This window comes from Myotis nattereri (genome assembly GCF_964212035.1).
Source record: "Myotis nattereri genome assembly, chromosome: 18".
In the NCBI taxonomy this organism is placed as follows: domain Eukaryota; kingdom Metazoa; phylum Chordata; class Mammalia; order Chiroptera; family Vespertilionidae; genus Myotis; species Myotis nattereri.
In genome coordinates this window covers 15,259,871-15,283,778 of record NC_138093.1, presented here as the reverse complement: position 1 = coordinate 15,283,778, position 23,908 = coordinate 15,259,871, and the positions used below count along the sequence as shown (strand labels likewise).

The 23,908-nt window shown below is 55.3% G+C and overlaps 2 protein-coding genes across 7 annotated transcripts; one reads left to right on the top strand and one right to left on the bottom strand.

Annotated features, from left to right (window-relative positions):
* Positions 1–130: 130 nt before the first annotated feature.
* On the bottom strand, positions 131–7,862 carry HCN3 (hyperpolarization activated cyclic nucleotide gated potassium channel 3; the record flags this gene model as incomplete). The annotated part of the gene is made up of 8 exons (XM_081112235.1): positions 131–936; positions 1,288–1,452; positions 2,478–2,718; positions 3,119–3,265; positions 3,669–3,887; positions 4,273–4,434; positions 5,359–5,788; positions 7,579–7,862. 8 exons carry the CDS (start codon positions 7,860–7,862, stop codon positions 251–253), a joined length of 2,334 nt encoding a protein of 777 aa, XP_080968361.1. The 3' UTR covers positions 131–250.
* Positions 7,863–9,692: 1,830 nt separating this feature from the next.
* On the top strand, positions 9,693–23,636 carry LOC308533991 (dual specificity protein kinase CLK2; the record flags this gene model as incomplete). Of its 6 annotated transcripts, XM_081112259.1 has the most annotated exons (20): positions 9,802–9,974; positions 11,540–11,709; positions 12,419–12,647; positions 13,329–13,416; positions 13,765–13,831; positions 14,000–14,116; positions 15,130–15,296; positions 16,044–16,138; positions 16,769–16,898; positions 17,002–17,084; positions 17,240–17,319; positions 17,497–17,587; positions 19,724–19,801; positions 20,424–20,549; positions 20,634–20,754; positions 21,166–21,294; positions 21,749–21,908; positions 22,009–22,110; positions 22,793–22,910; positions 23,180–23,636. In XM_081112259.1, the coding sequence occupies 19 exons, from the start codon at positions 11,540–11,542 to the stop codon at positions 23,324–23,326; spliced, it is 2,298 nt and encodes a 765-aa protein (XP_080968385.1). In that variant the 3' UTR covers positions 23,327–23,636. The 6 variants fall into 6 exon arrangements, with proteins under 6 accessions (XP_080968380.1, XP_080968384.1, XP_080968385.1 ...); XM_081112254.1 differs by lacking the exons at positions 19,724–19,801; positions 20,424–20,549; positions 20,634–20,754; ... (3 more) ...; positions 22,793–22,910; positions 23,180–23,636 and adding an exon at positions 18,111–18,630 and having other exon boundaries at positions 9,693–9,974; XM_081112258.1 differs by lacking the exons at positions 13,329–13,416; positions 19,724–19,801; positions 20,424–20,549; ... (4 more) ...; positions 22,793–22,910; positions 23,180–23,636 and adding an exon at positions 18,111–18,630 and having other exon boundaries at positions 9,775–9,974.
* Between the last annotated feature and the right edge of the window lie 272 nt (positions 23,637–23,908).

The following is a 23,908-nucleotide window of genomic DNA, read 5'->3' as shown; positions in this document are numbered from 1 at the left end:
GCCGAGGGCTTGGAGTCACTTCTATTTGGCAGTGGAGACAGTGCCGTGAACAGGGCAGGCGCTCAGTACATTTGATGAATGGGCGAGTGGATGAGGAGGCTGCAGGGTGCCTGAGCTGAGGACAGAAACTATCGTCTTGGCAGTAAGGGGAGATGTTCCCATAGGCAGTGTTTCAGGTCCCCTTGGCCTTCCCCAAGAGGCATCTGCCTTCAGGTACTCACTACTGCACCTGAGAGCTTTCCTAGGGGTTTCACATGTTGGCAGAGAGCTGGGGGCCCCTAGGGGGGGCTGGCTCAGGCACTGGTGGCCTGGGGAGCTGGGCTATCCCTGGAGGCTTGGCCAGGAGCCCTGAGGGGGCCAGGCGTTCACTTCCTGAGCCCTTCCGCCCAGAAGAGCCATCGCCTGCTGCCCGCTGAGGCAGGGAGGGCTGGGATGCTGAGAGTGGGCGGCCCCAAGGTCCTAGTCGACGTCCACCTCCTCCTGGCGGGGGGCCCAGCAGGGACACCTGGGAGCGCCCAGCCTGGGATAGGCTGGTTTGGAGGGTTCGGGCAGGTGGGGCCGGCAGGCGGGAGGTGGATGCCCATGGCCCCCGGGCCAGCAGAGGGCCAGCTCGAACGGGCACCAGCGGGGAGGCTGGGGAGCCCGATGAGCGAGCAAGGAGGGTGGCTGGAGAGTCAGGGGAGAGGAGCAGGGGTTGCCGCTGGTGAGTCAGGGCGATGGCCACGCTGGAGGTCACGGCGGCTGCCTGCAGAGGCGCGTGCACCAGCGGCTCCCACAGCACTGGTTTTCCACTGAGCCGAGCTCCTGTGCCCGGGGCCAGGCCTTGAACACCCCGAACCATGTCCCTGTCATGTTGCACCAAGTGCTGCTCCGTGATGCCCCCGCTGCTGCCCGGACTTGGCTCGGAGCGTTTCCGCCGCAGGACGGAATTCTTACCTAGAGGTTGTCCCGGAGAGAGGAGTGAAGCATAGGGAAGGAATGCAAGGTAAAGCTTGAATGTCGGAGTGGAGAGATGAGAGTACGTATCAGAGATGGTGGGGGTCAGGGACTCAGGAAGGAGGGCTCGGATGGGAAGTTAGGGCACTATCCCCAAGGGTAGGAGATGCTGAGTGACCAGGACAGTGAGCCCGGCGTTGACAGGCCTCTGGGGACATTTCCTGGGAGGGGGGTGGGCTGGGGTGTGACGCTGGAGCACTAAAGGCTGGGCCCTGGAACAACGGGGCTTTTTACTACGCAGATGGGTAAGGGCCTGGGCTGGACCGAGAAGACTCGGTGGACAGGCCTCACCAATGCGGCACAGCCGATCCATGGCCACAGTCTCAAAGGCCCGGCGCATCATGGGGAACTCCTCGAGCACAGCGTTAAAGTGGTCCACGCTGAGTGAGTAGAGGCGGCAGTAGGTGTCGGCCCGCACGCTGGCTGTGCGCCGGCCCCGGGTCAGCAGACAGATCTCTGCGGATTTGGGAGCGGGTCTTCAGAACCAGTCCCCAGAACTCATTCCCACGGGGCCTGCTGACCCAGCTTCCTCAGGGCCTCCCGGACGGGAGAAGCTAATGCTTACTCACCCGCCCCGGTCCCTACATGCTCCCAGCACTGTCACTCTTCACCCCTACACAATTATCGTCCTCACTCTCTCCAAACTAAAGCTGGCAGCCAGGCAGGTCTTGCTGGCCCCCACTCGTCGTTATTCTACTCCACTTAAATCCTTACCCCCCTCCGCTGCTTTATGTGAACACCAAGGAGAGCCCAGACGGAGAAAAGCAGTGCCAACGGGCAAAGGGCAGCACGCTAGAAATGCTGGAGGGTGGTTCGGAGACTGAGGGGTTATATGAGCTTCAAGTCACTCTGGGCACCAGCTGGCAGGACTACCTGCACTGCCACAGGCTGGGCCCCTGGGTCACACCAGCAGGGAGCCACCAAGAGAAGTCCCTGGGCCCTAACCGGTGGCTCAGTGGATAGAGCGTCGGCCTGCAGACTGAAAGGTCCCAGGTTCGATTCCGGTCAAGGGCATGCACCTGGGTTTCGGGCACATCCCCAGTGGGAGGTGTGCAGGAGGCAGCTGATTAATGTTTCTCTCTCATCGATGTCTCTAACTCTCTATCCCTCTCCTTTCCTCTCTGTAAAATATCAATAAAATATATTATATATATAAAAAAAAGAAGCCTCTGGGACAGCACTGCTTTAATCCTCGCTGTCCCTCATCTCAGAGGATCCTCAGATCTCACCAATTATGGGTTCTAAATGGCCCACTGGCCCAGAAATGTTCAACCTGGCTTTGCATAGGAATTGCTTCAAAAGCTTCTTAAAAATACAGAGTTCTAGGGCCCAGGCCCAGAGATTTTGAGTAAGTAGGCCGGCCGGGGAGGGGCTGGACTCTGTGATTCTGCAGCGTGGCCAGGCAGGGACTCGGATCCAGGGGAGCAGGTGCCCTCCATTCTCTGCTCTACTCCCCCCCCACCCCCCCGAGGCCTGCTGACCCCCGAAGTAGGATCCATCAGTGAGGCGGGTGTCCTGGGCGCCGCGTGCCAGCACCCTGAGCAGCCCATGCTGGATGAAGTACATCTTCCTGCCCACGGAGCCCTCACGCACCACGAGGTCCCCCGGCTGGAAGACCTCGAAGCGCAGCTTGGTGAGCACCGCGGTGACGAAGCTGGGGTCCGCGTGGGCGAACAGCGGCATGTGGGCCACCAGGCCCCTGCAGGTGAAGTTGATGATCTCCTGGGAAGAGGAGGGGCCTGTCAGGCACTCTGTGCCCCTGTCCCAAGGTGCCCCCATCGAGCTCATCTGTCTCCGGAGACCCCACCCCTGGGTCATGATCTGCAAGAATGAGGATGCTTCAGTGGGCCTGGCACCATCCCTAAGCTCCTGCCCTCAGAGCTCTCCCATGAGCCCTCAAAGGACCGTCCTCCCAAACAGAGATCCCTGCCATCCCTCCCCATGTACACTTTACCCCCATAAAGAACTTCAAGAAAGACCTTAGCCGCTGAAAGCACCCCCCTCCCCCGCAAAGGCCTGGCTTCCCATGGAGCCCTCTGCTCACCAATAGCCCTTACCCCAGATGCCATCCTAGGAGCCCAGGTCCTGGAAGAGCCCCTTCCACGGCCGTGCCCAGTCCTACCTCCCGAAGTGGCTCACTCAGCTCGCCTAGGATGTTCTCCTCATCAAACATCTTGCCCTGGTAGCGGTGCTCATAGTACTCATGGATGCGCTGCCGTGTGTCAGCTGGCAGCTTGTGGAAGGACATGTACTGCTCCACCTGCTTGTACTGGAGGGCCAGCCGATGGCCAGCAGGAAAGAGGACAGAGACAGACGGGGGGCCAGAGCAGTGGAGGCAGGTGTGTGTGGAGGAAGGTCACAAACATGGACCAGATCCAGGGAAGTGAAGCAGGGAGATAGAAGGGGACACACAAGGCCTCAAAAGGACGTGTGGATAATGGTGGACACAGGGAGGACACAGAGCAGTCACAGGAGAACGCAGACACAGGCAGGGGAGCGGTCCAAGGACAGGGGTATAGGTCCAAACAAGGAGAAGGCACACAGGGGCATGAGACAAATGGACATGGACACAGAGAACCAACAGGAGTATGTGTCAAAACAGGCCTCAAGTTCAGCTACCCAGCCTCCAGCGCCCCTTCATGCCCACCCCTTCCTTCTCCTGCCCCGCTGACCTTCTCCTGGTACTGACGCCGGGAGGAATCCAGGGATTGGATGAGGGCGGTGGCGTGGCCGATGAACATGGCATAGCAGGTGGCGCCCACAATCATGCTGAGCATGGTGAGCCAGACGTCAGGCATGCCCACTGGTGCCTGCTGCCCATAGCCAATGCACAGCATGTGGCTCATGGCCTTGAACAGGGCGTGGGAATACTGGCGGCCCCACGAGTGGTTCTGGAGAACGAAGTATTGCACAGGTGGGCAGAGGGCCCAGAGCCTCATTCTCCTCCTGACCCCTTTCTCTCTCTCTTAGTCCTTCTGCCTACCCTATTAATGTCACAGCTGTCTCCAGGGAGGCACTTAAGTTTGGTCCTGGGGAGCCCCGAGGTAGAAGGGGCCTTTTTTGCAGTTTAGGGACTTCAGTTTCTGCCTACGTTTCCTTCCCTGTCTTCTCCCTCCAACACACAAACACTTCCTCTGGGTCTCTTCCCCACCTGCTCACTCCTGCCTTCTCTCTTGGTCGCCCCTCCATCACCTCTTGCCCCCTATGGTCATCCCACTACTCAGACACAGGAGCCCTGAGAATGCCCCGGAGAGGAGAGCTGCGGGGAGATCTCACCACCATGTGGTTGATGAAGACCCAGCAGTCGGGAGGGAAGTCCTGCAGCATGGGGACCAGGAACTGCAGGCAGCCGTCCCAGTGACAGAGCAGCAGCATCATCCCGATGAGGTTGAAGATGCGCACCACAGCACTGGCCAGGTCATAGGTCATGTGAAAGATCTGAGGATTCCGAGGAGGGGCCACTGTGGACCGGAACCCTTCCTGGCCGTCTCCTCCATCCCCAGCCTTGCAAATGCTCCCTTTGAACTTCTCTCTCTAGCCCCAGCCCCATGGATTTAAAAAATGTGGTCATGATTTGTACAGAGCGTCACAGCACACAGATCTAGCTAATACAAAGGCTGTGTTACTACTCTCATCTTGCAGATAGGAAAACTGCTGCCACGCATGAGCCCAGAATCACACAATGTCACAGCAGGAACGCAAAGAGGTGTGCTGCACAAGCTACCTAGGTGTAGCCTGGAAAAGAGGAGAGAGGGCATTTCATAGTGTAACGTCGCCAGGGCATGTGTATAAGAATTAATTCCAGCAGCCCTCTCCCTCTCCAACAATAATAGGTAATTGGCTATGAACGTACTATGTGCCAGCACCATTCTAAATGCTCTACAGGTGTTAGCTCCTTTAATCCTATAACCTTATCATATGTAAGTATACTTAACATTCTCATTTTATAGGAGAGAAAACCAAGCCTCATCTATAGTCAATAGTAAAACTGGGATCTGACCTCAGGCAATCAGATTGCACAGTCCACACTCTGAATGAACCACTAAATTAGCTGCCCTGAAGCTAACACTCCAGCCTCTTCCCACCCTGTCATTACTAGCTCTCTTCCCACATCTTCCTCCCAGAGTTCAACTAACCCTCAGGAATTTTTCCAGCCGTTGTACCACCATCCTCATCTTGGGACCCCACCTCCTAACCGCCCCCCCCCCCCCCATTCTGTTCCTGCTTCTCCCTCACCAAGTTTGGAGATAGCCAACCTCAGAAGCCCCACACATCTGCCCACCCCATAAAGTCACCAGGAGTCCCACCCATAGCACTGTCTCAGAGAAGTCTGTGACCCCCCTGCCCACCTCCCCGCCCCACCTCCTCCCACTGGTGTATGTAGCGGATGAGGCGGGAGAGGCGGAGCAGCCGCAGGAGGCTGAGGATCTTGGTGAAGCGCACGATGCGTAGGGCCCGCACTGTTTTGTAGACCTCAGCGTCCAGTCGTGGCTCCAGCTCCACCACCAGGAAGATGTAATCCACAGGGATAGAGGAGATGAGGTCAACCAGGAACCAGGTGCGCAGGTAGCGTGTGCGGATGGCCTGCGGAGCCAGCAGGATCTCAGCGCCCTCCTCTACCACGATGCCCGTGCGGAAGTTGAGCGCCAGATCCAGCAGGAAAAAAGTGTCAGAGAGGACGTTGAAGACGATCCAAGGCGGCGAGTTCTCCTCCTTGAAGAAGGTGATGCCCACGGGCAGCACAATGAGGTTCCCCACCATCAGCAGCAGCATGATCAGGTCCCAGTAAAACCTAAGGTGGGCGTGGGATAGGGAGTAGGACCACAGTGATGTTTCATCAGCCCTCTAGACTAGCAGCGGATAATCCGACCCGGCCACGGGTGGACAAGGATACAGAAAAAGGGATAACTATTTACAGCTCGTGGGAGTGTAAATTGGGACCACCATTTAGGAAAATAGTTTGCCATTATCTAGTAAAGTCAAATTATATATATATATATATATATATATATATATATATATATATATATATATATCTGGTATATATGGCAGCTTTAAGTTTGGAAACAACCTGGATGTCCATCAGTAGAAAAATGTAGATAAATAAGATAAATGCACTAGAATGTGGTTATGCCCTGTAATACTATACAACTGTGGACTCATCCAACTGCAGCCACTTTCTGCAACATGAATGAATCTCACACACACAAAATTATTTATTTATTTATTTATTTAGTTAATCCTCACCCAAGGATATTTTTTCCATTGAGTTTTTAGAGAGAATGGACAGGGAGGGACAGAGAGACACATCAATTGATTGCCTCCCACACATGTGGTGGTAGGGAGGCTGCAACCGAGGTATGTGCCTTTGATGGGAATCCAATTGAACCTGCGAGCCTTCAGTCCATCAACAATAAATCCTCTTCCTCTCCCTCCTGGGCCACAAGAGAAATCCTATACCGTGAAGTGGGGGAGGAGAGAGAAAGAGGGTTTTCCTGGCCATCGAGCAACCTCACTGCCTGACTCACAGGCAGTCACACCTGGCGGGTGATACAGTAGAGAGGACAGAGAAGCACAATCATAAGGGGGAGACGCGGCTTCTGGGGATACATTTGAGGGTGAAATGGGGGAAGGGAGGGAGATCCACAGACCTAGCAAACTAGGAGAGGAGGAAAGGTGCATGGTGGGGTGCGAATGAGGTAGTAGAGAAGATGGGAGTAGAAGAAACGATGGGAGAAAGGAACATTTAGGGGATGTATATGAATGTGCATTCAAGAGGATGTCCAAATCTCCAATTGTGTTTCCAGACTCCTCATGCACACCTCATCCCTTCAGCTCATTTCACTCCCTAGGTTAGGTATGCGTTGCACACATCCTCACCTCATCCAACAGCTGTCCTTCATGTCCCTCAAGGGCAGGGCAGCTGTCCTCCCCTAGCGCCCTTCATGTAAAGGTACAGCCAGATGGGGACTACGAAATGGCTCCGCCCCGCCCTCCGTCCTTTCTCTCTGGTGGTGGCCTTGCCCTTGTGTTGCAGCCTGGGACGCTGTGAGTCCCAGCCCTGCTCCGCCGCATCCCGCCTTCAGCACCAGGGACAGCTACCCGGACAGCTGTCAGGACGCCCCCCCACCCGCGCCCGCCGCCCCGCCACCAACCCCCCCAGAACCCCCATTTCCCCTGGTCGCCTGCCCTGCCGGACTAAGCAGGTGCTGGAGGAGGGAGTGGGGGGCGGGGGAAAGATAGCGGAGCTCGGTTTTTCTCTCAGGCTGACCCTGAGTCTTGGAATAAGACATTATTTCCCAGATCACCAGCAAGCAGTACTGGAGGAGGCAAGGATCCCTAACTCCAGCAGTCCATGTGGTCCAGATGGGGTCTCTGGTGTCTGCTTCTCTTCCGGCGGCCCCAGCCTGAGCAGTCACTGGGAATGCCAGGCTAGGCTGGTGCAAGTGACTCTTTCGCCCCACCCGGGGGTCCCTGGGCTGGAAATGAAATGGCCGTGGAGAGTGGGGCGGGTCCAGTCCCCGCTTCTCTGCTGTGGAAATGGGATCTGGGTCCCCCGCCCTCCTGCCGGGCCCCCAGTACCGGAAGTCGCTGTAGGGGTGGATGATCCAGGCCCCCGCGGACTTGACCCGCTCCTGCTCGATTTCCACAGCTTTGTGGCTGCCGAACACGCGAAGGGAGAACTTGTTGACCGTGGGCTGGAGCAGCGTCCCGAACTGCCTCCTCTTGGGCTCGGGTCCGAACGCGGACCCGGGGATCTGACCCGAGGTGGCGGTCGCAGGCGCCGGGGCAGCTGGAGGCGCCGCTTCCAGCCCAGGGGTCGCCCGGTCGCCGGGCCCCGTCGTCGGCTGCGGCTCCGCCTCCATGGCGCCCCGCGGCTTACACACTCGGTCTCCGAGACCCTGCCGCGGCCATCGGGGACCCCCGGCCCCTCCCGGAGTCGGGCCGGCGCGGCCCCGCAGGCCCGGAGCCGAGGCGGAGTGGGCTGGGAATTGCCGGCGCGCGGGGCAGAAGGGGTGTGGGGGACACACTCCCGCCAGCGGCGGGCGGGGTGCGCTGCGCCCCCTGGCGAGGTCCGCGAGCAAGCTGAACAGGGCAGGCGTGGGCGGGGCCGCCCGAGAGCCATCCCCGGAGGGGGCGGGGCCAATGGTGCCGGTATCCCGGGGGCCTCCAAGGTGGGCGGGTCTTAGCGAATAGGGCCGGTCCTCCAAGCGTAGGAGGAGAAGGGAAAACGGAAAACGCCGCCCGAACCGCGGAGGGGGCGTGGCCTAGAGCTGGGCTTTTATTCACCGACTGCCAGGGAGGTGGAGCCGCTGCAAGCGGCGGGAAAACCGGACGGGCGTTGTAGCTGATGAGACAGGAGGGCGAGGAACTGGGGACCGATGGGAGAGGCGGGGAATGGCCACTCTGGCTCATGGACGTCCTGGATTCCACTTTCTTTCGCTCAGCACTCTCTGGGCACATTCCTTTCTTCCGTTCCCCCCACTGCTCACCCTGGTATTGAACTTTCTGATGTTTTTTCTGCCAACCTTCACCAAATGCGACTCTGCCCATCGCCGAGTGGATGCTGAGGACACAACAGCTGGTTTCGATCTCATCTCCTCTGGGAGACCTAGAGACACATTTCCAAACCTCCTTTCCCCTGGTCGGGTCTCGTCTAGAACTTTCCAACAGTGTCCGGGGCACCGCTGTTCTGTTCATAACCCTTCTGGACACAAGGCTGCCATTATCTAGTCACAGGGCTTTCTCTCCCGTTTGACTGCGAAGCCCCGAAGAACCTGGCACCGTGCTGGGCGCAGTGGACACTCAGTAGATGCTTGTTGAATGGACGCTGACCCGGGAAGGTGTTCTTGGAGGAGGAAGTGAATTTCCCTTTCTGCCCGCTTGGCCCCTCACTGCCCTGCCTCTTCTATTTTGGGGACCCCTTCCTAAGCCGTTTCTGGCTAGCTGATCTGATCTCCCTCTGACAGTCCTCCGCCCTAACTCCCCTCCGATATTCCGACTTGAATGTAGTTTTCCTCAGGTTCTTTTCCACTTCCCTTTCTGCTTCTCAATTCCTTCTGCAGCGTCTGTAGCTGCCCAGTTTGCCTCAACGTCCCCTTCTCTTTTCTTTTTCAATTCAGTAAACGTATGCTCCTCATGCGATGCGTAAGTACATAATACACAGGTCCGAAGTGACTTCGCCTTTTTCGGCAGCCGATTGTCCATCCCCGCATTGCCCCAGCCTTTCCCCCGCAGCCGTGCCCCGCCGGGCTGAATGCACACGTGCACAGTTTGTGTTTAGGACCAAAGGCGGGGGGTCGCTCTGCTGGGTGAGGTCGCCGCGCTGCTCTGAGGACGGGAGGTTTCAGGCTCTAGAGAAGCAGACCTCGCCGCCCAGCCTGAAAAGCTTTGCGCAGCGGCGACGCTCCCCAAATCACCGCCCTTTCCTTTAAATCTGCAAACCTAGCGGTCGGCGAGGTCGCCTAAAAGCGGCAAAAGATGGAGGAGGGACGCGGAAGGAGCGGGGCGGAGCGGAGCCGGCCCGGGGAAGCCCGGCGACCGCACCCCCGGCGCGCCCTCCTCTCGGGCCGGCGGGGCTGGCGGGCGCCCGTGAGCCGGGCGAGGACGCGGTGGCGTGCGCGGCCCGGGGGGCGGAGCCCGGGGGTAACTGGGAAGCGACGCCGAACGTGCGTGCGTGCGTGCTCGCTCCCGGTGGCAGCGGCGGATCGGAGAGGCCAGAGCCGGAGACCCAGCTGGGACCGGGCCCCGGGCGGGGGCGGTGCGAGCGGCCCCCCAGCGGATCCTCGGGGCGGGGACGGAGCCGGGGCGGGCGGGACTGGAGCAGAGCCCGGGAACCAGGCGGGAGGTCCCAGGGTCTCGGGTTGGGGGGTGGAGCCGCACTTCGTCGCCGCGGGGGTGCCGGGACTCCCGGCCGCAGTGCTGCCGCCATCACGGACTTCCTGTGGGACAAGCGCACGGGCCTCGCCGCCAGAACGGTGAGCGCGCGGGCGGGCGGGCCGCGGGGCCGCGCGGGAAGATGGCGACGGCGGGGCGGGCGGGGTAGGGGTGCCTGGGGGGCGAGGGGCCGGGGCGAGGCGAAGGGAGGAAGCGGGGCAAGACCTGCAAGAGCGGCCGAGGGGAGGCGTGGAGTGGAGGGGGCGACAGCTTGCCCGGGTGCGTCTGGGAAGACCCGGCGGAAACTTGGGGGCGCCCGCAGGAGGAGAGGCGATGGAGCCGGCATGGGAGTGGCTCCCGGGGCGAGAACGGGCGGAATGTCAGAGTTGCACCGGGGCTGGGAGGAGGAGAGACGGCACCGTGTCACGTGGAGGGCACGGAAGGCCTTTGACTCCAGAAGTTAGTTGTGGATCGTCCGAGTGAGAAAGGGAGATCAAGCCGTGGACGCCGGGGAAGGTCGCCGCTGGGGATGCTCTGTGCGGAGGCCCGTGCGCCACCTCGGCGGCGGCTCCGCGCGGTGGGGGACCTGGGCGGGCGGAGCAGCGCTGGGTGCCCTGGCAGCGCCCTGCGCCGCCATCCTCTGGGCTCCGTGAGCCCTGCTAAGCCCGGGATGAACTGAATATTGCCCTTCCGAATCTGAAGTCATTGGGCAGGGAGAGCCCCGGGGGGAGCCAGGTTTTGGAGTCCGTGGCCTTTTCGCACCGAATCCTTCCCCCCACCACGACTTCTGTCCTTGGGCCCGTTTCATGCCGTTATGCCCTCCTGGCCTCATCTTCCTGGGTGTGACAGTGCCTTCTGATTCTTCCCCTGAAGAAAAAAAAGGATGTGTGCACCAGGCCATTCCAGTTCTAATAGCTGGAAGGGAACTGGCTCTTAGGCAAGTAGTGCTGACATTAATTAAAAAACAACAACACACCAGGTAGTCTGTACTTGCCAGGCAAAAAGGGGAGGAGAAGCCGGATGGGAAGCTGACTGCAGCGTGGGGCCTCCTGTATTAGAACCTCTGCAGGGGTGTTTGGCCGGAGGTGCAAGAGTGAAGGCAGTCCAGGGGCTAGAGTAGACCCAGGTCCCTAGAACTTGTTTATATTTCGTATACATGGCTGCGTGTAGAAGCCCGGCGAATGGGATTCCTGCCCTCAGAACAGGATGGTCGACACGCGGAATAACTGTAAAACATTCATCATGAGAGTGTATATAACGCTTTAGTCTGCTGAGTTGTGAGGAACTCAGCATGACACAGATCTCTCTTAGATCTCAGCCCAGGAAGCACTCTGGCAGCCTCCTATCAGTTACACCATCTCCCCTGCAATGCGCTGTGGCCCAAACCTGAAGGTCTTCATGGAGCCATGTTTGTGGGAAATCAGAGTAGAGCAGTGTGCTGAGTGGGGCGTATTTAAGGGATTGAGAGAGTTAGGGAAGGCTTTCCTAGAGTTTTCAGCCAGAGTTAGTAAGTGACTGCTGTTACACTCCATTAAGGAGGAATTTTCAGCACAGTGGGTGGGCAAAAGAGATAGACATCGAAGAGAAGAAAGCAGCTAGGCACCTCTGCAGCACCCAGTCCTTGAAAGGGACTTCCCCACTATTTCTGCTTTGCCTTCTCTTCCAGATGCCTCATCCCCGAAGGTACCCATCCTCAGAACGAGGCAGCCGGGGGAGTTACCACGAACACTATCGAAGCCGAAAGCATAAGAGACGAAGAAGCCGATCCTGGTCAAGTAGCAGCGACCGGACACGGAGGCATCGACGGGAAGACAGCTACCATGTTCGTTCCCGGAGGTGAGCCCTTGTACTCATTCATTCATTTAACAAAGATTTGTTGGTTACATGCTAAGCACCTGGGTGAAGGTGATGCTCAAGATGGATGACAAAATAAGGCATTTGCACTGTGCTACCAAGAGTGTTATCATAGAGGAAGGATGCAGGAAAGGGCTGAGGAAGTATCTAGCAGGTTTGGTTGGAGTAGGACAGGGTGTGTAGTTCAAGGAAAATTTCCCAGAGTGTGTGACATGTAAACTCATCTGAAATATAAGGGTGAAGTGTCCCAGGTGAAGGTAAAGCAAATGCGGAAGACTAGGGGCTGGAAGTAGCTGGTGAGCTGACAGACAAGACAGAGCTAGGTTTGCATGGTTTTAATGACTCAGCGGCATGTTCGGTGGAGGGATGGGTTAGGGATAGTTTGGAGCAAAGCCGGATGGAGGGAAGGCTTACGGCTTTGTTCCATTAAGTCCCTGGAGGGAAGGAGCTGGCCCCACAGGATGTAGCTCTGCAGATGTCTTTTCAGATTCTTGGTGACATGCAGGTGGTGATCCCTCCTCTGCACTCAGTTACTTCACTTCTCTGGTCCTCGGTCCTCAGAGACTTGATGGGTGTCTGAGAGCCATTTTCCCAGCAGTACTCTTTCCTCACTGCGGGGGGACCTTGTCACATGGTGTGGCAAGGAAGGTGGCTGAACAGATGCACCTAACGGGTGTGTATTGTCCAACAGCAGCTATGATGACCGTTCCTCTGACCGGAGAGCGTATGACCGGCGATACTGTGGCAGCTACAGACGCAATGACTACAGCAGGGATCGGGGAGATGCCTACTATGACGCGGACTACCGGCATTCCTACGAATATCATCGGGAGAACAGCAGTTACCGCAGCCAGCGCAGCAGCCGAAGGAAGCACAGACGGCGAAGGCGGCGCAGTCGGACGTTCAGCCGCTCATCTTCGGTGAGTGCCAGCCCAGGCCCTTCCTCTCCCCTTCAGCCCTCCGGGACCCTGGTAAGTGAGAAGTATCCTTGTGCTCAGCTGATTCTTGGGGCATGCACCCTGAGGTGGGCACTGAGCCTGTCTCTCTTGGAAGCTCTTCGACTCTTGGAGGCCCCAGAATCTGCTTTAGAGACGGATGGGCACAGAGCACTTGTGAGCCCAGTGTTCTCTCTGGCATGCTGGCCTTACTGTGCAGGGAGCAGCTTCCCTGCCCCAGCGGCCTGCACTGTCCAATGGGGACCTTGCTTGTGAACTGCCTTTCTCCCCCAAGCCCTGGGCTCCATGGCCCCCTCAGTCGGTGGGCTTGGGTGGGGGAAAAGGGAGATTTGTGCCTGCCTGGAAGGGCATCGTGTAGAGCATGGGGTTGTGGGTGACATGGGCACAACGACACCACTTCTCTGCTCTGCCCGTGCCTCTCCTTGTTCCCGTTTTGGGTTTGGGACTTGGGGTTATGCGCCGCTCTCTCTTCTCACCCCGATCCGCCTTACTGCATCTGACGTGTTCCCTTCCACTGTCCCCCATCATCGTCTGTCCCCCCTGGCTGGGCGCCTGTGACCGGTGGCCCCTCCACCACCCACCCCGCCTCCCTCCGGCCCCCGCTCCGACACCTGGCTTGCTCCGACCCCCCCCGCCCCCCGACAGCAGCACAGCAGCCGGAGAGCCAAGAGTGTAGAGGACGACGCTGAGGGCCACCTCATCTACCACGTCGGGGACTGGCTACAAGAGCGATGTACAAGCCAAATCGTAACACTCCTATAGCCTGTAACGGTCCCATAGCCATTCTAACGCCCCAGGCCAGCCCAAGCCACAGCCTCTCGCCTTTTCTCCGTGGTGTTGTTTATCTGGGTGGTTTGAGTTGCTGAATTGACCTCTGCCGTCCACTCCCAGCTCTCATGGCCCCTGGGTTAAAGGTGGTGGGAATCACACAGGGGTTTTCTTCCCCTGTGACCATCTGTATCTGTTCCCCCATCCTTCATTTCACCCCAGATTGCTGTCCCTTTTTCCTTCCAACTCAGCTCAGTCCCTACCTTCTCTCCCTCCCCCTCCCCCTCCCCGACCCTGCTCTCTCTCATTTCAGATGAAATTGTAAGCACGTTGGGAGAGGGGACCTTTGGCAGAGTTGTACAGTGTGTCGACCACCGCAGGTAACTGTCAGCCACCCACCCCCATACCTGCTGGGCGTAAAGAGGTAGTGAGGGTTGTCTGGGGCCTATGTACGATGAGCAAAAGGTAGGACTTCTTTATGCCCCGACAGCCCCATTCAGTTTGAGGTTCTCGAGAGCCCAGCAAAAGCCTCTTCTGCCAACCCACAGGGGCGGAGCTCGAGTTGCCTTGAAGATCATAAAGAATGTGGAAAAGTACAAGGAAGCCGCTCGACTTGAAATCAACGTCCTGGAGAAGATCAATGAGAAGGACCCTGACAACAAGAAGTAAGCAAGCGAAGGAGTATGCGGGGAGTCTGAGAGGCTCCACCCCATACAGGAAAACCTCCCCAACCTAGGCTAGGCCGGAGGGAGTCCGAGACCTGCTCATCCATTCATCTTTTGTTCCTCATCTTAGAGCAGTAGAACACTGGAGTAGGAAGGGCGGGTCTGGTCTGCGGTGCTCTAGGAAGATATTCTCTCATTCATTTCCCTTGTTTTTAGGGCAGTTAAATTGCTCTGCAGTTTGGCTCCAGCCCAGGGTGGCCTCTGTAGGGATCTCCCTTGGAAATGACCCTGAGACTGAGAATTAACATTTCGTCAAAAAAGTTAACTGAGCTTTTAATACTTAGAGCAGGGGTCCTCAAACTTTTTAAACAGGGGGCCAGTTCACTGTCCCTCAGGCCGTTAGAGGGCCGGACTATAGTTTAAAAAAAAACTATGAACAAATTCCTATGCACTCTGCACATATCTTATTTTGAAGTAAAAAAACAAAACGGGAACAAATACAATATTTGTATTTGCATGTGGCCCGCGGGCCGTAGTTTGAGGACCCCTGACTTAGAGCTATGCTGATGAGGCCACTGACATTTATATGTAACATTTCTGTTCACACATTCTATAAGCCAAATATATAATAAGGGTGTTAAGTGAACACATAAAACGGTAACAGGAACAGGGGCCATTGGTGGCTGATAGTGAATGTCAGGAATGGGAGGTGGGGTCTGGATTTAGGAGTGACAGTTTGACAATTCAAGGTCAACATAAGAGCCTGGCACTCAACAACTCTTCAGCAACTAGAATTTTTTTGTTAACTATTTAAAGTTTTTGAAAATGATTTGAATCTTGCCAGGTAGTACCTCTCTTCTTGAGTCCACCAGAAAGACCCTTTCCTAAAGGAACTGAATTTTGTTGGTAATACAAGTGTGTGGAATCAACAGCTGTGCAGTCCCACCTTGTTGGAGAGGTGGTGAGCAGATGGAAGCTCATCAGACATTCCCCTTCCCCATCTCTCTTCCCAGCCTCTGTGTCCAGATGTTTGACTGGTTTGACTACCATGGCCACATGTGTATCTCCTTTGAGCTTCTGGGCCTTAGCACCTTCGATTTCCTCAAAGACAACAACTACCTGCCCTACCCCATCCACCAAGTGCGCCACATGGCCCTCCAGCTGTGCCAGGCTGTCAAGTGTGAGTGGGGTGGGCCGAGGTGGACTCTGGGACAGCCCCTGCCTCCATTGGACCTCTTCTCTCTCAGTTGTGCACTGGTGAAGCCCCTAAACAGTCAACTTGAGTATCTGCACTTCTATTATTCACTGTCATGTTGACATCTCTTCTGACTTAACTCCTTGACTGATGTCCTCGCCATCACTGATTGGCTTACTCCACATCTAACCAAGCAGGAGCTGGAAGACAAAGCCTTTGAAATCAAAGCATTAAATACCTCTTTTCCTTGGGAAGTGTAAGTCAGGCAGCAAGCACAACGACAAAAGGTCGCCTCAAGCTAGAGGGTTACATGTGTCTAATCTGAGATGCTCTTCATTCCCAGCCAAGCAGGTGGAAGCAGGGAGTAGCACAGCCAAGGAGCCAAGTAGGGAATCCAGACTAGTACATAGTTCTTCTTGAGTGTTCGTAACAATACAGTTTTGCAGAGTTGAATTCACACAGTGTCAGATACACATATGTCAGAATCAGGACAAAAAGACAAGCTATAGGAAACTGCCTTTATGCTTCAATTGAGAATTATTTACATATCTTACGTTAATAAGCATAGAGCATCTTAGACCAGGCATTTCATTTGGATGTAAAGCAGAAAGCAACCTAGAAACTCTGAACCTGCCTCCTCACAGCTGGGAGCTAGGGGACCGAGCCTGGGGTGAGCGGGGCCAGGTAGCCCAGGCTGCCAGGACCAACCGTGACCTGGCCTTTTCCCCGCAGTCCTCCACGACAACAAGCTGACACATACGGACCTCAAGCCTGAAAACATTTTGTTTGTGAATTCAGACTACGAGCTCACGTACAACCTGGAGAAGGTAAGAGGGATAGGGTTTCCCCTTGGCCAGTGAGGGCAGGAGCTGTGTCAGGTTGCCTCTCTCTTAACCCTTCATGGCCTCCTTTTCCTTCTTGCTCCCACATTTTCTCTTGGTCTGGCTCTTGACTGAGTAAAACCAGAGTATCAGAATAGATTGAAAGGGAGAGATTTAAGAAGACTTCAATTGGAAGAGAATTTGGAAAAAGAACCTCAGATAACTTTCCAATCTAGTAGAAATGCTTTTAAGGTTCTTGCTTTGGACTTTTCTCTTTTTTTGTGAAGAATGCTCAGTTCCTTGACGAACTCTAGAGTTCATGGAGATCTCCAAAGGAAGCTCTCCCTCTCTTTGCGACATGTATATTTTCAGAAAAACACCAGTCACTTGGGTATAGTCTTCCGATGCACAGAGACTTGCATGCTATTCCATAATTATTCCTTAATCCTCTTCCTCCTCAACTCCTAAAGTACTCTGCTAGATATGGGGAGGCTGTAAGGCAAGAGATCGGCGTGTGGCGGGGGGCAGACAGGCAGGTCAAAGTGGCTTTTTTAATGCTCAGAACCACTTCAGAGGATAGTAACGGCATCTCAGGCTGTAGTGCAGAGGCTCATTCTTTTCCTGCTTGGTTCCTAGAAGCGAGATGAGCGAAGCGTGAAGAGCACAGCTGTGCGGGTGGTAGACTTTGGCAGTGCCACCTTTGACCATGAACACCATAGTACTATTGTCTCCACTCGCCATTACCGAGCACCAGAGGTCATCCTTGGTAAGGGGGAAGGACAAGGATGTCCCAGTGTGTAAGCAGGTGTGGTGGTGAGGGTGGCATCCCCTGAACCTCATAACACCTTTTCCCTCCAATTCCTACCCAGAGTTGGGCTGGTCACAGCCTTGTGATGTGTGGAGCATAGGCTGCATCATCTTTGAGTACTATGTTGGCTTCACCCTCTTCCAAGTAAGTAATGATGTGACCACCTGGCATTCTCATCCCTGACTTCCCTGTCTGCTGAGGACCTGCCTGCTTACTCGTCCACATTGCTTATTCTCCTGGCAGCTGGTCCTCAGCATCCCCTTCCCGGTCCCTTGCTCAGTTCTGGCTTCCTTTCCTAGACCCACGACAACAGAGAGCATCTGGCCATGATGGAAAGGATTTTGGGTCCTATCCCTTCCCGGATGACCCGAAAAACAAGGTGAACTTTGAGTGGGAGGGACTTAACCCTTTTCCTTTTCTCTCTACAAAAGGTCAATATCACATTTTCTTTTTTCTTTGACACCTTCCCTCCCCCAGCTACTCAGATGGGGGAATAAGGGGATTATCCCACAGTAAGAGGAACCTCCTGATTCCTCAACCTCCCCTTCCCCTCTAGGAAGCAGAAATATTTTTATCGGGGTCGCCTGGATTGGGATGAGAACACATCAGCTGGGCGCTACGTTCGAGAAAACTGCAAACCACTGCGGGTGAGCCAGGCTGGGGATCAGTAGTGCCCGCCACCCAGAGGTCACTTCCTTCTTAAGGTGTTTTGCCTCTGGAAAGCATTTCACAAGCACAGAGTTAGGAAAGAAGGGGAGGAATACTGAAGACATTTTCGGTTAATTAAAGAGAGAGAAATAAGGAGTGGTGTTTCGGAGGAAAGGAGGTTAGACAGCCATGTCCTTCTTGAGCCAATTAGAGATCAAAGCAATGTCCTGGATTCCTTGGGTCAGACAAAAGAATAAGTTACCTTTGAAGAGCTTAAATTTTAATGTGGAGCTAAAGAAGATTTATGAAGTTGACAAGACTATACGAGTAAAACTTTCAGAGTATGAAGCAGTACCTAGGGCGAAGGTAGGTTAAGCTGTAATATCAGAATCGGTCACAATGGTCGTGCGAAGGTAGTATTCACAATGGTTGTAAGCAGAGCCAAGACGGAAGCTAGGGCCTTGTAGAAGGCAGAGTTCGTAAGGCATCGCACCTCACCTTTTTCCTGCCCTCCACCACCAGCGGTATCTGACCTCAGAGGCAGAGGAACACCACCAGCTCTTCGATCTGATTGAAAGCATGCTAGAGTACGAACCTGCTAAGCGTCTGACCTTGGGTGAAGCTCTTCAGCATCCTTTCTTCACCCGCCTCCGGGCCGAACCACTCAGTGCCAAGTTGTGGGACTCCAGTCGGGATATCAGTCGGTGACGATCAGACCCTGGGCCCCCCTGCATCTCTAGCAGCAGTGGGTGTCCAGTCCAGGACACTGGTGCTTTTTTATACAAGAGAACAGAACCGGAGCCCACTCCTCCCCCCTGGCTCCCTGTATACCTGTGAATATGTGAAATAGTGTAAATATGAAAGAGCTTGTACCCTGCCTTGTACATAATGCTATTCCATTCTACACTTCCCAGCCTCACTTGCCCCTTGACCGAGTTGGATGGGGGCAGAATGAGGTAACCAGGTGGCATCCAGCCCATATTTTATAAAGAATTTTGTATAGTCTTTGTGAAATAAAATGACGTGCTTCATCTGACCTCCATCCCCGGAGTTTGAGGTTTGGCGTTGCTGGGGTGGAGGGATGAGAAGACTGGCAGCCTTTCTGAGTTTGGGTAAGCAGGCAGCCTAGCTTACCCTCTGAAGTTAACCAGCAGGCGACCAGTTTATCTGGTTTGTTTCAGGGGAGGGAAATGAGTGGTAACATTTCTTGCACGTTAGAATGGAGAGGGATTATAAGGTGGCACTTCTTTGATCAGGAATGAGGGTTGCCAAGGGGGTCCAACTACTAGAGCCATTAGACCGGACCCCCACCATCCACCCGGAAACCCAGGTGAAAAACTTGATCAACTGGGCTTCCGAGAGGCTGCCACCACCGGTGGAAAGACTCCCATCATACACCTCGGGAGACGGACTGAGCAGGACTATCACGCAAGGCCTCCTGGGGGGTGTAGTTCGTTGGTGGAGCTGCATCACGTGGGGTAAGGGGTGGTACTCGGTAGAGACACTGGGTTAGCGGTGTCACGTGGGGGTACTTCCGGCCTCTCCTGGAGCCAGGACGCAGGCGTAACCCGCTACTGCTGCGGGATCCTTGGGACTTCCGGTCGGTGCAGCCAATCCGTGCACAGAGAAGCGGGGCGGACGGAGTGGAGCGGAGGGAAGGCTGAGCGTCGCTGCTGCCCCCAGTGCCGCCCCAGGGGCGTGGAGGGCAGGGGGCGGCCTGGTCCGCGGTTGCAACTATGGCTCAAAACACAGACGGTGGAAACCCCTTCGCCGAGCCCGGCGAACTTGACAACCCTTTTCAGGTGACTTGCGCCGGCCTCCTTTGGGCAACAGGATTGACTTCCCGGTTCTGGAGGATGGGCTTCACTTGTATTCCCATTCGTGACATTTGATCTTTGGAAGGGCCGCCACGTGAGGGTGACGGTGACTCCAGTCCAGTGAGCACCCTGGGGGCGGGTCCTGTCCCTGTGAGAAACTGGTACTGGCAGTGAGGGGTGAAGGATTTGGAGGAAATGCTGGGACCACAGCGTGGCCCCCTAGGTGCAGTCCTTGGAGCCACAGGCAACGTGAAGAGGCCCCTGTGAGTTCCCTGTGAGGTATCAGGCGCCAGCTGAGCCCCTGATCTCTGCCCGCAGGACCCAGCTGTGATCCAGCACCGACCGAGCCCGCAGTATGCCACGCTTGACGTCTACAACCCATTTGAGACCCGAGAGGTGAGATTCTGAAGAGCACAGGACTGCAAGGGAGGGGAGGGCTTGCCAGTGAGCCCACCCTGTCGGGGTACAGGGGCCTTTTCTGCAAGGAAAGGAAGGAAGAAGCAAGCACCATGACCTTAGCTCCTGACAGAGCGGCCAGGCTGCCACGGGATGCCCAATTCTTCTGGAGACACCAGGGCTCACGATCCATCCACTGGAGCCTGGCGGGGCCATAACCAAGGCCCTGTCTCGGGAGGCTTCTTTGAAAAAAATAAAGTACGCAGCTGGTTGGAATTGAGAAAACAGACGCTGCTTAGGTGTGCAATTAGAAGGCAAGGAATGAGGAGAACTAGACATGTGTGTCTCACTGGAACAGGAAAGATAGAGTTTTTAAAAGTTACGGAAGGAGATGTAGTGAGTGCTTTAGTTCTGGCTAAGGAATTTGATGTGCGGGGTGATGAGGGCTGCTGCTGATTGTAAAGGAGTTCTCTGACAAACATAGAACTAGCTTTCCAACAACTGTGGGAGGGGCTGCTACCTAGGTAATGAGTTTGGGGTCAAAAGGTATTCAGGCTGACTCTAGATTCCTCTGTTATGAGGGACCAGAAGATGATCTGTAAGGTCTTTTTAAACCCAACAGCCACCATCAGCCTACGAGCCTCCTGCCCCTGCCCCAGCCCCATTGCCTCCATCCTCAGCTCCCTCGCAGTCCTCAAGAAAGCTCAGCCCCACAGAACCCAAGAACTATGGTTCCTACAGCTCCCAGGTAAAGGAAGTGTGTGGATGGTGGTTGGGACGTCCGGCCAGCCCTGGGGCCCAGGACTCACATCTCTCTGCTCGTGCGGGGCAGGCTTCCGCTGCGGCAGCCACAGCAGAGCTGCTCAAGAAGCAAGAGGAGCTCAACAGGAAGGCGGAGGAGTTGGACCGCAGAGAGCGAGAGTTGCAGCATGCTGCCCTGGGGGGCAAAGCTAGTGAGTCCTTGATAGGGTGGGGAGGGAATCTGACAGTTTCTAAGAAGCAAAAACACCTGAGAGCTTGGGCACCAGAGCCAAATTGTGAGTTCGAATTTGGGCGCTATCGCTTATTAATCATAGTGAGGTCCTAGGCAAGTTATTAATGTTGAGTGCCTCAGTTTCCACACTTGTAAAATGAAAATACTGTCTGTACCTGTTTGACAGGATTGTGGTGGGAGTTAAACAAGATGATCTATACAGAGTGCTTGGCACAGTGCTTAAACGTTGTAAATAGTAATCCTCATTATTTTTATTTCTCTGCATCTCCTTGGACCCCAAATTAGAGATAGAATAGAGGACCTAGAGTGGGAGGGGGAGGGATTCCTTCATTGGTCTCTGCCTCACTTCTGCTCTCTTTGTGCCTTTCAGCTCGACAGAACAATTGGCCCCCTCTGCCTTCTTTTTGCCCAGTTCAGCCCTGCTTTTTCCAGGACATCTCCATGGAGATCCCACAAGAATTTCAGAAGACAGTATCCACCATGTACTATCTCTGGATGTGTGAGTAGTAAAGAGCCCTTTTGGAGAAAGAGCACAGGGAGTACCTTGTACATCTTTCCTGCCCCGGAGCCCGCTCACCTAGAACTAGACACTTTGCCTCTCTTTAATATTTGAGTTTAAGACTAATTTCTCTAGGATCTTCCTGGGTTACTCCTTTTATACCATTTAGAACGTATTCTCCAGCCTTCTAGCAAATGCGTGTTTTCGCCCACTCCCCTTCCCTTGTCCTCATGCACAGATGTGCTCTGAATCCTTTAACTGTCTTTCCAAAGGGGGTTGATTACTCATGATTGAGATTTGCTCGTTCTGTCTCCCCTGTTGAGGATTCTGTAAAGGCGGATGTGTCTTCGTCTCCTTCTCTGCCACACTTGGTTCGGGTCACTGGGTGGGCTTGCGGGGAAGGAGCCTTCGCTGCGGTCGGAAGGAGCCGTCATCCTGTCCCTCCGTCTGTTAGGCAGCACTCTGGCTCTTCTCCTGAATTTCCTCGCCTGCCTGGCCAGCTTCTGTGTGGAGACCAACAACGGCACGGGCTTCGGGCTGTCTATCCTCTGGATCCTCCTTTTCACTCCCTGCTCCTTCGTCTGCTGGTACCGCCCCATGTATAAGGCTTTCCGGTAAGTTGGGGGCCGGGGTGATGGGGAAGTTTGAATGGACCCCCACTATCTCCTCCTCCGGCACTAATTCTCCCACTCTCCCCATTTTTTCTCCTTGCAGGAGCGATAGTTCATTCAATTTCTTCGTTTTCTTCTTCATTTTCTTCGCCCAGGATGTGCTTTTTGTCCTCCAGGCCATTGGCATCCCAGGTTGGGGGTTCAGGTCTGTGAGGCTGCTATTTACCCTCAGCCCTTCCTCCCACTCCTCTAGACCAAGTCAGGGTACTGGGGGGGAGTTGTTCAGCAAAAGGAAATGTGGTTTTTCTCCTTGGGAGGTGCTGGTTTATGGAGAGAGACAGGAGATACTTCCAGGATAGAGAGAGCCCAGACAGAACTCTACACAGACATAGGTTGAGGGGAAGGTCAATCTGAGGAGGCTTCCTGGAGGAGGTATATGTAATCACAGTTGAAGAGCAGAGGGAGAATCTTCAACAGAAGGGTCTATTTTATGTTAATTTATTGACTTTTAGAGAGAGATTTGTTCTACATATTTATGCATTCATTGGTTGGTTCTTGTATGTGCCCTGACTGGGGATCGAACTCACAACCTTGATGCTCTAACCAACAGCTATCCAGCCAGGGCCAGAAGAGTCTATTTAGAGTGAGGATGTCTGGAAGAGCTTGGAGAGCTAGGAGGCAGTTCCGAAAGTGGGTCTGAACTATGAAGAGAGTGGATGTAGCTTGGGAATGTGGTGCGTAGAAAGCTGCCAGACTAATAGGAGTGATGGTCGATGGGAAGGGTGGGAATAGGGCTTGTTTGCGACATAACCAGTGGAGAAGCTGGGAAGACAGAGACCCAGCTATGAGCAGGCCTCTCACTGCCACATCCTTGTCCCTCCCTACAGTGGCTGGATCTCCGCTCTGGTGGTGCTGAGGACCAACACGGCGGTAGCTGTGCTCATGCTCCTGGTTGCCCTGTTCTTCACTGGCATCGCCGTGCTGGGAATTGTGATGCTAAAGCGGGTGAGGGGCTGTGTTGAGGGTGGGGCCAGGAGAGTGAGATCATGTGTCCCTAGGGGCCTGGGTGGAACATTCAGGAGGAACTGGGGAGGGCCAGGCTGATGGGCGGGGTCTGAGCTAATGGACCTTTGAGGTAGGGGGAGTGTTTGTGTGTTGGAGGGGATCCAAGGGAAATCTAGAGCAGCAGGCTGGGGAGGGTGGTGGCGGGGTTGGGTTGGAGTAGAGCAGCAGTGGCTGGAATGTGCTCTGATATCTCTGTCCTCTACTTGCAGATCCACTCCTTGTACCGCCGCACAGGTGCCAGCTTTCAGAAGGCCCAGCAAGAATTTGCTGCTGGTGTTTTCTCCAACCCCGCGATGCGAACCGCAGCCGCCAATGCAGCCGCCGGGGCTGCTGAAAATGCCTTCCGGGCCCCGTGACGCCTGACGGATGCCCTGGCCCTGCCACTTGAGGGGGCTGACTGAGCCCCTCGCCCTGAGGTCTCTGGGACTTGTGAGACATGGCTATTTGATGTCTCCTGTCTAGTGCCCAACCCCGCAGCTGTGACTGCTGAACCTGATTTGGGGAGGCGGGGAGCCCACTGTGACCCCGTCACTGCTCTGCCTACACCCCACTCCCCAATCAGGCCACACCGCTGCCGCCCCTTACACACCCCAACCCGGCTTCCCTCTGCTGTGCCAAGGCTGTTGCTTCGATTATTTAAATAAAAAGACAGTGGAACTGGAACTCAAATTCCTGTTTCTGGAATTTTTACTGGGAACTAGGTCAGAAAGAGTGCCCTAGTGGGTTTGGCTCAGTGGATAGAGCTTCGGGTCAGGGCGAGTGCGGGAGGCAACCATCAATGTGCTTCTCTCACACCGTCCACTCTAAGAAATCAGAGGGAAAATATCCTGGGTGAGGGAACTGGAGTGAAGGCAGAGTATGAATTCCAGAGGAAGGTCAGGCCTGGCTTCAGTGTGAACTGCCAGCTGTCCCGGGTGGGGCAGCAGAGCCGGGTGACA